Source organism: Gigantopelta aegis, chromosome 4 (genome assembly GCF_016097555.1).
Source record: "Gigantopelta aegis isolate Gae_Host chromosome 4, Gae_host_genome, whole genome shotgun sequence".
Taxonomy (NCBI): domain Eukaryota; kingdom Metazoa; phylum Mollusca; class Gastropoda; order Neomphalida; family Peltospiridae; genus Gigantopelta; species Gigantopelta aegis.
Window position 1 is genome coordinate 8,164,454 of NC_054702.1, and position 18,547 is coordinate 8,183,000.

General features: G+C 37.6%; 1 protein-coding gene across 3 annotated transcripts in view; it reads left to right on the forward strand.

Moving 5' to 3' along the window:
• Nucleotides 1-18,547, forward strand: part of LOC121372605 (tolloid-like protein 1) — a 201,864-nt gene that overhangs the window by 149,369 nt on the left and 33,948 nt on the right. For all 3 annotated transcript variants that reach the window (XM_041499020.1, XM_041499021.1, XM_041499022.1), the window contains exon 3: nucleotides 3,029-3,206. In XM_041499020.1, the coding sequence (XP_041354954.1) occupies nucleotides 3,029-3,206 (178 nt within the window). The remainder of the gene's footprint in view (nucleotides 1-3,028; nucleotides 3,207-18,547) is intronic.

Sequence of the window (18,547 nt, forward strand, 5' to 3'; positions counted from 1 at the left end):
AAGGACTGTAATTTAATGGCTATGGTGGATCTTCTAATACATTGCTATATACATATATATATGTACAAATTTGTGTGGTTTTGTCTGTTGAAAGAAATTGCCTGCTAAAAGCAGCTGACTATATTAAATTAGTGACAAAATCTTCTCTCTTTTTTTCCTTCATCAATATTTTGTTGTTGCCTATTAAATTACGGCTAAATCCGTTTTACATTTTTAGTTTCTCTTTCATAAACGAAGAAAATTAGATAAACAATGTGGTTCAATATTTTTTAAAAAGGAGTTAATTCTGGTACCAAAGATTTTGTAATAAAGCAATGGTGTATATAGCCAGAGTATTCGTCACGAGTAATTTTTAATATGGGAAAATATCAACCAATTAACTAGACAAGGTTGATATTTTGCATATTAAAAAACATGAGTATTGAATTTTATTTATCCTATAACACTTCTAAAATAACATTTTAATTTTTTTTTAGTAAATCTCAGTACTAAAGTCGCCGCCATCAGTAATATGATGTCATTATGATTATCACAAATTAGTTTGATGTCACGCATTTTAACTAAATCTTTGAAAACGTTACGCTCAGGTATACAGGTCTTGTTGGCTTGTAAGCAAATGACCCATACACAGCAACGTATTACCTAGAGACCTTGTAACTTTGCATACCATTATTAACTGGGTTAAAACACTAACATTATCACATGAGTTTATGGCATGGATATCATGGATAAGTTACAGGATAAATAATTTAACTTATTTTCATGCTTATATCCAATTAAGGTTCAAGCACAATGTTCTGGGCACACACATCTGGGGCAATCTGTCCAGGACAGTGGGTTAGTTGTTAGGGGTTAGTGAGAGAGAAGAGGGTATAGTGGTCTTACACCTACCACTGAGTCATTAAAACTTGCTCGGAGTGGGAGCCAGTACCGGGCTGTGAACCCAGTACCTACCAGCCTTATGTCTGATGGCTTAACCACTACACCACTGAGGCCGGTACCAGGCTACGAACTCAGTACCTACCAGCCTTATGTCTGATGGCTTAACCACGACACCACCGAGGCCGGTACCATGCTGTGAACCCAGTACCTACCAGCCTTATGTCTGATGGCTTAACCACAACACCACTGAGGCCGGTACCGTGCTGTGAACCCAGTACCTACCAGCCGTATGTCTGATGGCTTAACCACTACACCACTGAGGCCGGTATAATGTTATATATGTTACATAGTGTAATATTTTTATTTTTATTAATCTGTTTATAGCACTTTCCAGTGTTATAGCACTTTCACAATGCCATCAGTGTTGTTTTGATGGAATATAGTATATTGACCTGAACATTTTTAATGACATTCTTTTAATAGCATCTGACAGTGACATTTTCTCAGTGATATTGTTATAGTGACATCCTTTTAATGACTTTCTACCAATAGCATCTTGTCAATAGCACATCCTGTGAATGACACTTTCAGTTACATCCTGTGAATGACACACTCAGTTACATCCTGTGAATGACACACTCAGTTACATCCTGTGAATGACACTCTCAGTGACATCCTGTGAATGACACACTCAGTTACATCCTGTGAATGACACTCTCAGTGACATCCTGTGAATGACACTCTCATTGACAACCTGTGAATGACACTCTCAGTGACATCCTGTGAATGACACTCTCAGTGACATCCTGTGAATGACACTCTCAGTGACATCCTGTGAATGACACTCTCAGTGACATCCTGTGAATGACACTCTCAGTTACATCCTGTGAATGACACTCTCAGTGACATCCTGTGAATGACACTCTCATTGACAACCTGTGAATGACACTCTCAGTTACATCCTGTGAATGACACTCTCAGTGACATCCTGTCGATGACACTCTCAGTGACATCCTGTGAATGACACTCTCAGTGACATCCTGTGAATGACACTCTCAGTTACATCCTGTGAATGACACTCTCAGTGACATCCTGTCGATGACACTCTCAGTTACATCCTGTGAATGACACTCTCAGTTACATCCTGTGAATGACACTCTCAGTGACATCCTGTGAATGACACTCTCAGTGACATCCTGTGAATGACACTCTCAGTTACATCCTGTGAATGACACTCTCAGTGACATCCTGTGAATGACACACTCAGTGACATCCTGTGAATGACACTCTCAGTGACATCCTGTGAATGACACTCTCAGTGACATCCTGTGAATGACACACTCAGTTACATCCTGTGAATGACACTCTCAGTGACATCCTGTGAATGACACTCTCAGTTACATCCTGTGAATGACACTCAGTTACATCCTGTGAATGACACTCAGTTACATCCTCTGAATGACACTCTCAGTGACATCCTGTCGATGACATTCTTTCAATGAGATCCTGTGAATGACTCTTTCAGTGACATTCAGTGACATCCTGTGAATGACATTCAGTGACATCCTGTGAATGTCATTCAGTGACATCCTGTCAACATTCTTTCAAGGACATCCTGTCAATGGCATTTTCATAGTGACATCCTGTCAATAACATTCTTCCAATGACATCATGTCAATAACATTCTCTCAATGACATCTATAACATTCTTTGAATGACATCCTGTGAAGAATATTATCTCAGTGACATCCTGTCAATAATATTCTTTCAATGACATCCTGTCAATTGTATTATTTAAAGATATCCTACAAATTATATTTTCTTCGTGATATTCTGATAGCACCATCCTGCAGGTTAATACCATTGTGTCATTGTTGCTCAGCCATCTAATTGATTTTCATCATTCTTGTGCTTTATGTTACTTACCCAGTAGACTTTATGTACTGATTTTGTTTACCATTTTCTTTCATTATTTGTTCTTATTGGTTTAATTGGTCATGATTCCAAGTTCCTTTCTTAAACTATAGAAAAATATATTTCAGTTCACACTTTTTTTTTCTTTTCTTTTTTTTATCTATATTGTAAATTTAAAAAAATGTGTTTCATTTTACTATTTGTTATTTATATATATTTTTTTCTCTTCTAGACTGTGATGTCATTATCTCAAGCTTGCACTCCTCTGTTAAAAATGGAACATTCCACTCTCCAAATTGGCCAAGTAAATATCCGGACAACGTACACTGCATCTACAAGTTCATTGGTGGCCGAAATGAGCGCGTTCAAATCCGATTTAATAAGTTTGATCTTCAAGGGAGAGCACCATCGTGAGTATTTGATCAATGATATGTTTTGTCCCGGTCTAAACAACAATCAAGTGTGGAGATGTAAGACCACTACACCAGTTTCGTTTTAACTAACCATGTAACCATTGTCCTTGACAGACTTAGCCCAGTGGTAAAAGCACTTGCTTGACCCACAGTCGGTCTAGGATCAATCCCCTTCTGTGGGCTCACTAGGCTATTTCTCATCTCGGCATATGCACCACAACTGGTATATAAAAAGTTGTGATATGTACTATCCTGTCTGTGGAAAAATATAGCGGGTTTCCTCTCTGAAGACTATATATCAAAACGACCAAATGTTTGACATCCATTAGCTGATGATTAATAAATCAATGTGCTCTAGTGATGTCATTAAACAACAGATATAAACTTCTTGATACTAACATCTTGCAATGGCTACAAACTCGGAACAAGCTTTTCAACACATTCTATGTTTTAGATGAAACTAAAAACATTTTATTAGCTGGGTGTTATTGCAATATTCTGTAGCATCCAGTTGCCAGAAGCTATGGATTTGCACATCATTTCCATCACTTTATTACACTTTGCTATTTTTTTTAGAGCATTTAAAGTTAGAAGTACGGATTTAATATGAATTATATTACTTTAATGTTTTCAGTGGAATATTAATATCTGTTGTGGTTGAAGGAACAAAAAACAAAGAACCAGTGATGTTTAATTAACTTTCTGTGCACATGTATTATAAATAAGAAGATGAAAAAGGCTCCTTATAAAATTGTGATGAATCTGCGAGATTATTGGTAATTTCATTATTACGTAATGTTGGGGATCAGTTTGAATCATCATCAGTAAATATCATGATGATCAGTTAGGACAATTTCATTTTATTTGGATTGTGCACCTATTGTCATCCTCACCAGGATAGACTGTATGGGTCAAATGTACAAAACTTGTTTTTTCTCTTATAAATGCAGGTTTTTGAGAATTGTAAATATATGTAGTTACACGCATTTCAGTCAAACACAGACATTGTAAATTTTGGCCTTTCAATTTTGGTGATTCTAATTTTAATACCTATTCAATATCTGAAAGTGGTTTTTTTAATGTACACATGACATGCACCCAAGGAGTGTATATGTATTTGAAAAGTGTGTGTGTGTGTGTGTGTGTGGAAGGGGGGGGGGGGCCTGGAGGATGGAAATTTGAGGGCCAGAAACACACACACACACACACACAAACTCCAAAACATAAAAACACCTGCCCTGGAGACTTTGTCATCTTATTCTAGAAGTCATGCTACATGCAGATTATACAATTATATTTTCTAATACTATTACGGAAATTCAAAGTAACAAATCAATTTAAAATTTCACTGGCTATGCTGGCATTCAACTTGCCATCACTTTACATTAATAAAGATTTTAAAGCAACATCGAACAGGAAGACATTAACATGTTCATGATTTAAAAAAGAAAAGAAAAAAGAGAAAACCCACCAATAATTTCTAGAAGCCATATTAAAGAATATAACACAATCAAATTTTCTAATATTGCTAATTCAAAATGACTGTTTACTGTTTACAGATACACTAATACAATTTTAAATCAAGAAAAACCCTATTAATGTGTTGATGGCAAAAACAACAATCACCCAGCCTTAGACACTGGGTCACCTCATTACTAGAACTCACGTCACAGTTATATTTTCTCATAATACTAATAGCAAAACCTAATATTGTTATCCTGGGTCAACCGACTATTGTGATTGACCCAGACCACAAAATTTATATTGTGATTGTGTCTTCATAAACTCAGTGTCCACCATTAGATATATCCAGTGAGCCTTTCATATTCTGATTGGCTTTCTTTACACTGAACTGATACACTCTCTTGGTCTTTAGAAATAAGAAAGGTTGCAATAGTGCATTTTTTACTTTGAAACAAGACATCATTTTCGTCTGTAATAATACGCAAGTAACCGATTACTTGATTGAGTTTACACTTCAGATCTCAGGAAATGTCAGCGTCCAGTAGCAACATAAATGAATAACACAAATTCTTTATTCTCTTCAAAGTATAGTAACACTTTCATTAGCTTGAGAAAGAATAAATTCACCCTTGAAACAAGAATTAAGTTAACGATGTTGACGGTTATCCATGTGGAAGGGGAGATGTTTATTACAATATTGGATTAGATGTGAGGGGATATTACCCCTGCCTAGTTTCGGCATCATTTACATTATCTAGGTCATGCTTTCATTTTGAGCAATGTTTAGGGCTGGTCAAGACTTAATCATATAGGAGGGGAAGCAGGAGGCAATGTTTGTCTTGCCTTTACAAAGTTAGTTTTGTTTAATGACACCACTTAAGCACGTTGATTAATTAATCATTGGCTATTGGGTGTCAAACATTTGGTAATTCTGACAATTAGTCATCAGAGGAAACCCACTACATTTTTTTCATAAGCAACCTGCTACATTTATCCTAATGCATCAAGGGATCTTTTATATGTACTTTCCCACAGACAAGAAAGCACATACCATGGCCTTTGATCAGTTGTGGTGCACTGTTTGGAACAAGAAAAAACCCAGTCAGTTGAATGGACTTGCGACACAAGCACCTCAAGTGGACACTCAACCAACTGAGCTAAATCCCGCCCCCCGTTACAGAGTATAAAGGCAAGATGTAGGTATGATGTTTACGAATGGGGAGGTGGTGGCAATGGCGTCAACTTTGCAATCAGTTTTTGCATAAAAATTTATGTTTAGATCACTTTCTCACAAACTGTAAGTCCTATAGGTCAATGAAACTTGGTTTATAGTTGCACCTATGGATGTTTTGTATACCTGCCATGTTTAAGCTGTATTTTAACCAAATATGCATTGAGAAAAACAATAAGCAGGCCTACCTCCCCCATGTCATCAGTTTGTGAACTGCCCTTGGTAAGTACTGAGGCGGCTCTGCGGTTTGATGTAATAAAACATTGTCCGTTACGAGTTGCACACTCTCGTTGTTTCCACTCGAGTGCAGTCTTTGTTAATCAACAGTCGAATTTTTCTCCAATTTCTCCATCTCTCATCTTAATTATACATGGAGATTCTACAGAGTAGCTCATTGACCATGAAAACTGGCTTGAAAGGAAGCAAATTAAACAGGTTTTCTTCCCAAAAATTACTTGGTGGTACGTCTTCCCAGAGATGCTCTTTTAGTTCGCTAATTGTCTGACTTGATGAAGTCATTTGCAGGGTCAACTGCCACGATGTCATAGTTGATTTTTAAAAAATATTCTTTTAGATTTTATTTTGGTACAGTATATGTAATTTAAGCAATCATTAAAGAAATATTCGATCCTTGTTGGTGGACCCATTGGGCTATTTCTCATTCTAGCCATTGCACCACGACTGGTATATCAAAGACCATGGTATGTGCTATCCTGTCTATGGGATGGTGCATATAAAAGATCCCTTGCTATTAATAGAAAAATATATGTCCGAATTACCAAAAGTTAGACATTCAGTAGCTGATGATTATTAAATCATGGTGCTCTAGCATTGTCGTTAAACAAAACAAACTTTAACTTTGGTTCATATCAAAGTGTTACGTCCCACTAGAGTGTGAAGTGGGAGGTAACACTTCAATGTCACATGACAACTTGTGCACTACGACCGTACTGGAATGTCAGTCAACTGAGCTCGTTACATATCAAAGTGTTACGTCCCACTAGAGTGTGAAGTGGGAGGTAACACTTCAGTGTCACATGACAACTTGTGCACTACGACCGTACTGGAATGTTAGTCAACTGAGCTCGTTACATATCAAAGTGTTACGTCCCACTAGAGTGTAAAGTGGGAGGTAACACTTCAATGTCACATGACAACTTGTGCACTACGACCGTACTGGAATGTCAGTCAACTGAGCTCGTTACATTTGAAAATTATTTCACTCAAGACATAAACATGATATGAATTGGAAGCTTGTTTAATATCCTATGAAAATGCACCTTTGAAGGGGCTTTCTGATAGAGATATGATGTGTTGGTGGGGTGGTAAGAATACAAATTAAAAAGATGTTTAATCACTGATGATACTGCAGCACACAGGAAGGAAGGAAGTGTTTTATTTAACAACACACTCAACACATTTTATTTACGGTTATATGGTGTCAGACATATGGTTATGTACCACATATATATTGAGAGAGGAAATATGCTGTCACCACTTCATGGTCTACTCTTTACGATTAGCAGCAAGGGATGTTTTGTATGCACCATCCCACAGACAGAGTAGTACATACCATGGCCTTTGATATACCAGTTGTGGTGCACTGGCTGGAGCAGCAGGGTATCCGATTCTTTAATGTTTTGCTGTGATATTAAAATGTAGATCGTTCTGGCTACCATGGCATGATGCCATCCCTGCAAGTGATTGCACATGTACCACCCAGTGGAGATGCTTTTTAAGTGAACTGATAAACGTGCATGTGTCTTCACAGACAATAAAACTGTGTAGTTTTAAAATAGCTAGTTGTGGCTAAATATGAAATGGAATGAAGTGAACGATAAGATGAAATGTTTTTGTCTCATGTTGACTCTTACAAGATCTGTTTGTGAGTGCTGGAAGGGAGCCAGCAAACTGATATCGCTAAGTTATTTAAAAGGTGGGATTACAGGTTCATCGTTACGTATTACAGGTATACCAGTTATCAGCACACTTTGTCAGGACAGATACTGGGTATCGGCACACTTTCTCAGTGCAGATATTTGTAATCAACACCCTTTGTAAGGCCTGCATGATACATACTGTATGATAATAGACCTGTTTGCCAGATCTGTTACTGGAGAGTCTTTTAATGCAGCTGAAATGATTTAACTGTTTTTTAAGTACATGCAAACAGGAGATGAATTTTACATGAATATGTGTTATTGTTACGGTACATATTTCAATATTAATTTGGATTAAAGTATGTGATGCATACATATGCAGAGTTTAAGCTAGATGCCCCAAAACATATTAGCAATTTGGCGAACTTGGACAGAATATATGTAGTTAATTAAAGTTTCTTTAATATTTTGCTGTTTTAATGGCTACCATGGCATGATGTCATCCCTGCAAGTGATTGTACATGTACCACCCAGTGAAGATTATCTTTTGAGTGAACTGATATGATTAATTAAAGTTTTAATTAGCCAAATAAACTATAAGAAAGCAGCCACAGTTTGTACTCCTTGGTAACTGTCAAAAGTAGAAACACAACCATGTCTGTTGTGAGCGGGAGTCCAGTTGTGAACCATGATCTGTGAAATCCATGTGAAGACAGGATTTAATATTCTTAGTCCTCCCCGCTGTGGAGACAGGATTTAGTATTCTTAGTCCCCACTGCTGTGAAGACAGGATTTAGTATTCTTAGTCCTCCCCGCTGTGGAGACAGGATTTAGTATTCTTAGTCCTCACTGCTGTGGAGACAGGATTTAGTATTCTTAGTCTTCACCACTGTGAAGACAGGATTTAGTATTCTTAGTCCTCACTGCTGTGAAGACAGGATTTAGTATTCTTAGTCCTCACTGCTGTGAAGACAGGATTTAGTATTCTTAGTCCTCACTGCTGCGAAGACAGGATTTAGTATTCTTAGTCTTCACCACTTTGAAGACAGGATTTAGTATTCTTAGTCCTCACCGCTGTGGAGACAGGATTTAGTATTCTTAGTCCTCACCGCTGTGGAGACAGGATTTAGTATTGTTAGTCCTCACTGCTGTGGAGAAAGGATTTAGTATTGTCAGTCCTCACTGCTGTGGAGAAAGGATTTAGTATTCTTAGTCCTCACTGCTGTGGAGACAGGTATTTAGTATTCTTAGTCCTCACCATTGTGGAGACAGGATTTAGTATTCTTAGTCCTCACCGCTGTGGAGACAGGATTTAGTATTCTTAGTCCTCACCGCTGTGGAGACAGGATTTAATATTCTTAGTCCTCACCGCTGTGGAGACAGGATTTAGTATTCTTAGTCCTCACCGCTGTGGAGACAGGATTTAGTATTCTTAGTCCTCACTGCTGTGGAGACAGGATTTAGTATTGTTTGTCCTCACCGCTGTGGAGACAGGATTTAGTATTGTTAGTCCTCACCGCTGTGGAGACAGGATTTAGTATTCTTAGTCCTCACCGCTGTGGAGACAGGATTTAGTATTGTTAGTCCTCACCGCTGTGGAGACAGGATTTAGTATTCTTAGTCCTCACCGCTGTGGAGACAGGATTTAGTATTGTTAGTCCTCACCGCTGTGGAGACAGGATTTAGTATTCTTAGTCCTCACCGCTGTGGAGACAGGATTTAGTATTGTTAGTCCTCACCGCTGTGGAGACAGGATTTAGTATTGTTAGTCCTCACCATTGTGGAGACAGGATTTAGTATTCTTAGTCCTCACCGCTGTGAAGACAGGATTTAGTATTGTTAGTCCTCACCATTGTGGAGACAGGATTTAGTATTGTTAGTCCTCACCATTGTGAAGACAGGATTTAGTATTCTTAGTCCTGACCGCTGTGGAGACAGGATTTAGTATTGTTAGTCCTCACTGCTGTGAAGACAGGATTTAGTATTCTTAGTCCTCACCATTGTGGAGACAGGATTTAGTATTCTTAGTCCTCACCATTGTGGAGACAGGATTTAGTATTCTTAGTCCTCACCGCTGTGGAGACAGGATTTAGTATTCTTAGTCCTCACCATTGTGGAGACAGGATTTAGTATTCTTAGTCCTCACCATTGTGAAGACAGGATTTAGTATTCTTAGTCCTCACCACTGTGGAGACAGGATTTAATATTGTTAGTCCTCACTGCTGTGAAGACAGGATTTAGTATTGTTAGTCCTCACTGCTGTGGAGACAGGATTTAGTATTCTTAGTCCTCACTATTGTGGAGACAGGATTTAGTATTCTTAGTCCTCACCGCTGTGGAGACAGGATTTAGTATTCTTAGTCCTCACCGCTGTGGAGACAGGATTTAGTATTGTTAGTCCTCACCATTGTGGAGACAGGATTTAGTATTCTTAGTCCTCACCGCTGTGAAGACAGGATTTAGTATTGTTAGTCCTCACCATTGTGGAGACAGGATTTAGTATTGTTAGTCCTCACCATTGTGAAGACAGGATTTAGTATTCTTAGTCCTCACCGCTGTGGAGACAGGATTTAGTATTGTTAGTCCTCACTGCTGTGAAGACAGGATTTAGTATTCTTAGTCCTCACCATTGTGGAGACAGGATTTAGTATTCTTAGTCCTCACCATTGTGGAGACAGGATTTAGTATTCTTAGTCCTCACCGCTGTGGAGACAGGATTTAGTATTCTTAGTCCTCACTGCTGTGGAGACAGGATTTAGTATTCTTAGTCCTCACCAGTTAAACGGAGCTGTCACTCTGACTCCTTTTCACTCCACTGAGACTGTAGTTCAAAGATAGTAAATGTTATCTCCCCTTAACAGGAGAATTGTTAAAAACTAGGACATGTACCACAAAAAGATGAACTACCAATGCTCAGTGTAGTAATATCTTAAATGGATCAGTGGATCCCCAGAATCTAAGTTAGAGGAGCAATTAATTACTCACCACATTTTTTTTTCATGACACAGCTAGAGCACATTGATTTATTAATCATCAGCTATTGGATGTCAAACATTTGGTAATTTTTACATATAGTCTTAGAGAGGAAACCAGCTACATTTTTCCATTAGTAGCAAGGGGTCTTTTATATGCACCATCCCACAGACAGGATAGCACATACCATGGCTTTTAATATACCAGATGTGGTGCACTGGCTGGATATGAAATTGTAGGTACAAGATTCAATAAGACTTTATTTTATCTATAACATCAGGGTTTTATCCTCCATGTTTCTCGACTCTGATAATGAGCATCATTCCCCCACCATTCTACAGAGGCTATGTCATTTTTTATTCCCAATTTTGGAATAAAAAATTCCCAATCTGAATGTAAATCTCATTCACTTAACAAACCTTCCCTCCCCAATAACATTTTGTAATGCACAATAGATATATTTATTTGAATAAAGACAAGTACATGTATATACATATATATATGGCATTACTTTTTAAATTCTAACTTGACTTAATAAGATGTTTTTGAAATGAAACAGAAAATTCCCAATTTCTGGTAAAATGATGCTAAAATTCCCAATTTCAAAGCCATGGGTGTCAAGATGAATTTTAGAAATAAAACCCTGAACATGCCTCTGAATATCTACATCATAATTTTTTTTTTTTTAAACAATCTTTATTCCATTAATAAATGAAGTAGATTTGGAAAACATGTTATATGCAAAGCTTGTATAAATATTTAGTTTTCATTGTTAGTTCTACAGTAATCACTAGTTTAAAAAACATGCCTATTTTATTATGACACCATGGACCTCTTCAGATCCCCCTGTTTGTCTTAGCATGAGATAAGTTGACTAAGTAAACCAACAAATGTTTGTTAGGCCGGTGAGTTGGCTCCAGGCATGATGTGTGGCCCTGCATCATTAGAGAGCACACACAGAACAGGCAGGCCATATAGATCTGTCCTCTCATTCCTCACTCTGTCAACATCGTTTATAATTTATCAACTCATAATGTTCTTTCCAAGAGTCGGTGCGTTTCATTGTGGAGGATGAAAGACTTGGAATCACAGACATCCAGCCGAGTCCGGTCCTTGTTTATTGTGCCACTTGCTGATTGGGGGATCAATAAGAGTTCTTTATCAAATCTCCGCTAATAGGAGACTTCAAATTGGAGCTTTTTATGTGCCTCTCGCCCACTGCCACTGGCCATATATTTGTCATTGCTAATCAAGTTTAATATCTACCATACATAACATTCTGATGCTATTTCAGTTTTCCATCAGTTGATCACTTGGTTGAATTTTGGATGATTTTTAAGTTTACATACATAAACAGCAAGAAAAGATTTTTGGTTTTATGGTTTTATATTTTCTACATGGTTTTTCCATTTAGTCTAGCTTATCTTTCTTTACTTTATGCACCGCGGTCAATGCAATGTCAAAACCAGTCATGTTCTATGATAGGTTTGAACTATGATTAACATGCAGTGCCATTTTCTGAGCTGGGGAAGAGAGACCAGGGAAGCTAAAGCTCTTGCTCTCAAGTCGTAACAGGTTTTTAATACTAGAAAAGCTTCTTTAAAATGTTCCAGAATGCAATTAAAAGGATTAACAATATAATGAAGGAAAGGGCCCCACAAATAACTTGTGACCATCTGTTGCCAATTTTGGTGATTATTTATATACATATATGCTCTCACATCCATGTCAGAAATCTCTATGACAGCATATATACTAGTAGCTGAATATTGCATCAGTGTATCTACAGAAGTAGAAGGAAGCTTGGATTAAGCAGGTGGTCTCAAGCTACATCCATACATACAACCATGCCACTATAGGTGTGTCCTGGTATCTACATACATACATACAACCATGCCACTGTAGGTGTGTCCTGGTAGCTACATACATACATACAACCATGCCACTATAGGTGTGTCCTGGTAGCTACATACATACATACAACCATGCCACTGTAGGTGTGTCCTGGTAGCTACATACATACATACAACCATGCCACTATAGGTGTGTCCTGGTAGCTACATCCATACATACAACCATGCCACTATAGGTGTGTCCTGGTAGCTACATACATACATACAACCATGCCACTATAGGTGTGTCCTGGTACCTACATACATACATACAACCATGCCACTATAGGTGTGTCCTGGTATCTACATACATACATACAACCATGCCACTATAGGTGTGTCCTGGTACCTACATACATACATACAACCATGCCACTATAGGTGTGTCCTGGTATCTACATACATACATACAACCATGCCACTATAGGTGTGTCCTGGTATCTACATACATACATACAACCATGTTGCCACTATAGGTGTGTCCTGGTATCTACATACATACATACAACCATGCCACTATAGGTGTGTCCTGGTAGCTACATACATACATACAACCATGCTGCCACTATAGGTGTGTCCTGGTAGCTACATACATACATACAACCATGCCACTATAGGTGTGTCCTGGTAGCTACATACATACATACAACCATGCCACTATAGGTGTGTCCTGGTAGCTACATACATACATACAACCATGCCACTATAGGTGTGTCCTGGTATCTACATACATACATACAACCATGCCACTATAGGTGTGTCCTGGTACCTACATACATACATACAACCATGCTGCCACTATAGGTGTGTCCTGGTATCTACATACATACATACAACCATGCTGCCACTATAGGTGTGTCCTGGTATCTACATACATACATACAACCATGCTGCCACTATAGGTGTGTCCTGGTATCTACATACATACATACAACCATGCTGCCACTATAGGTGTGTCCTGGTATCTACATACATACATACAACCATGCCACTATAGGTGTGTCCTGGTATCTACATACATACATACAACCATGCTGCCACTATAGGTGTGTCCTGGTATCTACATACATACATACAACCATGCCACTATAGGTGTGTCCTGGTATCTACATACATACATACAACCATGCTGCCACTATAGGTGTGTCCTGGTATCTACATACATACATACAACCATGCTGCCACTATAGGTGTGTCCTGGTATCTACATACATACATACAACCATGCTGCCACTATAGGTGTGTCCTGGTATCTACATACATACATACAACCATGCTGCCACTATAGGTGTGTCCTGGTATCTACATACATACATACAACCATGCCACTATAGGTGTGTCCTGGTAGCTACATACATACATACAACCATGCCACTATAGGTGTGTCCTGGTAGCTACATACATACATACAACCATGCCACTATAGGTGTGTCCTGGTATCTACATACATACATACAACCATGCTGCCACTATAGGTGTGTCCTGGTATCTACATACATACATACAACCATGCTGCCACTATAGGTGTGTCCTGGTATCTACATACATACATACAACCATGCCACTATAGGTGTGTCCTGGTATCTACATACATACATACAACCATGCTGCCACTATAGGTGTGTCCTGGTATCTACATACATACATACAACCATGCCACTATAGGTGTGTCCTGGTATCTACATACATACATACAACCATGCCACTATAGGTGTGTCCTGGTATCTACATACATACATACAACCATGCCACTATAGGCGTGTCCTGGTATCTACTATTGTTGGAAGTCAAAGTTACAAAACCTTAAATTTATTATATACGTGCAGCAACATTTGTTAATATGAGGTACATGTGTATTTGTTCTGTTATTCATGTACTGTGAAACTGTATGTCTTGTCACACTTTATACCTGAGGGTGTCTTGTCACACTTTATACCTGAGGGTGTCTTGTCACACTTTATACCTGAGGGTGTCTTGTCACACTTTATACCTGAAGGTGTCTTGTCACACTTTATACCTGAGGGTGTCTTGTCACACTTTATACCTGAGGGTGTCTTGTCACACTTTATACCTGAGGGTGTCTTGTCACACTTTATACCTGAGGGTGTCATGAAATGTTAACTTTCACTGTGTTACACTCATAATTATAATGAATTTATATTATTTTATCTTTTCCAATAGGGAGGTGGGCTGGGCTGTATTTTTTCCTGAATGGTCTGATAATCACCTGGACTATGTTGACCAGAGTTTTTATAATCCCATGGGATGCAATATCTTATTTTGTTTTAGTAAAGGTGACTTTTTATTTTGTTCTTTATACATGTTTTAATAACCATTGTTGTATATTTTCTAAATGCTTTGTGCAAAGATTGTTTTTATCATTCAGAGTTAATATATCCAAAGTCCTATTTCTATACAACACAGAGTACTGGCATATTATACGACATGACGTGACATGACTAGAAATATTATTGCCATCTTGTACATCCCTCCACATATTATAGAGCATCGAATCACATGACCCATCATGCTCCTCCAAATCTCTGCTTTTTATTTGACATCCTGTTAATACCGGAGCTTTCCTGAGAATGGCAGCTTGTTTTTACATCTTGCTAATAAAAGAGCTGGTCTGAAAATGTCAGCTCCTTTTTGTCAGTTGAAGAAGTGATTATGTTAGCAAGATTCTCACAGCAGATGAGGTTATTATGTTGTCACTCAGCACAGAAATCACTTGATCACATGTCTTTGAATCAAGTGTTTGACAGTAATGATTTTAATTATGACCAACTGGACTTTCATTTATATGGATGTCACTGTTGATCATGCGATTGATATCAAGATTTGTCAAATGCCATGAAACCTGCAGCAGCGCTGGCATAGGAAACAGGGAGGGGGAGGCAAGTGTCCCTTCACTTTGTAGATGCAGTGATGGTTTTTATATATTTACATATATATGTGTGTGTCTCCCCACTTTTTAGCACCTTCCTATGCCCATGAGCAGTATACATGTAAGTTGAAATCTCATTGATACCAATATTGTGTTTTTGTCTCATCTATGTAAAGTAAACGGTCGAGATATAAGTATTACTTGTTTGATGGTGATGGCAGTGGGAGCAGCAGCGGTGGCATCAACATTTGTGTTAAAGTTTAATGTTTACGTTACTTTCTCACACACTATAAGTCCTTGGTCAGTTAAACTTGGTTTATAGTTGCACTTATGGATGTTCATCACAGCACAACAAAATTTGTTATGGTAGGCGAGACATTTAATTTTGTAGATTCTTGTTGTTACAACTTAGTTCAAGAGTTAGATATCATTTTGGTATGAAGATATTAAAAAACCCCACCAAAAAACTTGATTTGTTGAGTTATGAGGATTTTAGGAGATTAAATATGGTGTTATCTGCCATACTGTTAAGAATGTTTCCTGAAATGTGTCTTGTTATCAGTGTTAAGAGTATTTTAGGATACTTCTAGAGAGTTAGTGTTGTATTACATCTCTGCACATTTTAAAACTGTGGCTCTTTGATATCTAATGTAAAGTTAAATCATCACTTGGCCAACAGTGTGAGAAAGCAAACCCACTTGGCTGCACTTAATCACCTTTATATGCAGTTCCCCACAAACAGTACAACACATACCATTGCCTTTGATGTGCCAGTCTTGGAGCACTGGTTGGCATGAGCAAAAACTTAAGGGCCCATCCCACCTCAGGCAAATGCTTTTCCACCAAATTATGTATTAGTATCACCTCTCCAATTGTGCATGAAATCTAACAACAACATTCAACTACAATCACTTTGATGTGATGTTCTCAGTTTATAACCACTTATGATGCATGTTTTAAATGTTACGTTACCAAGTTATAGCTATCTCTCCTAGTTTATGGTTAAAGAAAACACAAGTTTACTCATTGTTAGACAAGTTTACTATCTGGAAGGTAAAAGCTATTTCACTTGAGGAATGCAGTTAAGTACAACTTGAGGCCGAAATAGAATCTTGTCATGATCTGTTCGTCATCACAATATTTGCTTACAACTGTTTACATTCTCTGAGATCAAATAGGTACTAAGGTAGTTCTGCTTTAAAAACTGGCATTCAGAATGTCATGTTGATGCTAGTTATACTGTTCTCTGGATGTATGAATCTACAGACAAGATACAAAGGTATATTTATGTCATAGCATTCCACAATAAACAGATATGTGGATAACATGAGACTCTCCAAGTTTTGTAATAATGCTAAAGGTCTGCTTCTATAATTATATTTAATGGTAAAATTTATGGACACCAAGAAAATAAGTCTCAAGTTATATTGATTGTACCAGACTATTTGGTTTAGGTTTATGTGCAAACCTTTTATGCAACGAAAATGAAATAACATCGGATATTGGTTTAACGATGTATTTTTTTAATAATTAAACGTATACTGAACAAAATAAATGTGAATATTAATTCAGTTTTTAAAAATGTATTTAAAATGATTAATTTAGAATCCTGTTATGTTTTGTGTTTCTTATAATTGTCAAGGGGGCAGGACGTAGCCCAGTGGTACAGCGCTCGCTCGCTGTGCGGTCGGTCTGGGATCGATCCCTGTTGGTGGGCCCATTGGGCTATTTCTCGTTCCAACCAGTGCACCATGACTGGTATATCAAAGACCGTGATATGTACTACCCTGTCTGTGGGATGGTGCATATAAAAGCTCCTTACTGCTAATCAAAAAGAGTAGTCCATGAAGTGGCGACAATGGGATTCCTCTCTCATTATCTGTGTGGTCCTTAACCATATGTTTGACGCCATATAACCGTAAATAAAATGTGTTGAGTGCATCATTAAATAAAACATTTCTTTCTTTCTTATAATTGTCAAAGTCTTGCTGACATGTTAAGCCATTAAGTCTATTCAGTTTATGTTTCTTTTGTAGTTCAGTATACTTGATTAACCCATTTAGAACACTGTGTACAATTGTGTCTAAAACTTTGTTTCCTGCCTCAAGTAGGTTTTTTTTTTTCAACGTCAAGTCATGATGTCAAATTTATTTCTGAATCATTTACAAATTTGTCCTGAAATTCTTGTCGTGATCACTTCAACCCCTATTGGTTGGTTGATAGGTTGGTTGGTTGGTTGGTTGGTTGATTCATTGGTTGGTTGGTTCATTCATTCATAGTTATTTTCATGCTTATATCCAATAAAGGTTCAAGCACACTGTCCTGGGCACACACCTGAACTATCTGGGGTGTCTGTCCATGACAGAGGGTTAGTGAGACAGAAGTTGGTGTAGTGGCCTTTTATCTCCTCATTCAGTCATTAAATGTACTCTGGGTAGGAGCTGAAAGAAAAAAAACATCACTTCTGAAAATGACTTAATTTTATTGTATCCTTCTAGCAATATCCTTGTTATTCTTTAAAACCCCCCAATAATATGGATAACTCATGTTAGGATAATATGGATAACTCATGACAGGGTAATATGGATAACTCATGTCAGGATAATATGGATAACTCATGTCAGGATAATATGGATAACTCATGTCAGGATGCATGTATAACCCTTGCTTTCACCCTGACTTGTTTAGTAAAATCATTTAATAATCTGTATTTATGGGATGAGTGCCATATGAAATTTATATAACAAGATTAGAAATAATTCAAAATCCAAACATGTTTTGTAAAAAAAATTTTATGATACTCGCATAAGTATGTTAATTTATATATTATCCAGAAAATGTACCACCATGTTACATAATAAATTAATTTTCCAATTCAGTCTTAAGTGATTTCGTGAGTGTTTCTTTTCCATTGTTAATTATTGGTTTGGTCTTGCTGTTCAAATTATTAATTGATCAGATTAGGAAACGACCTGACTTATTATGTTGTGAGTAATGGGCCTGCAGGGAAT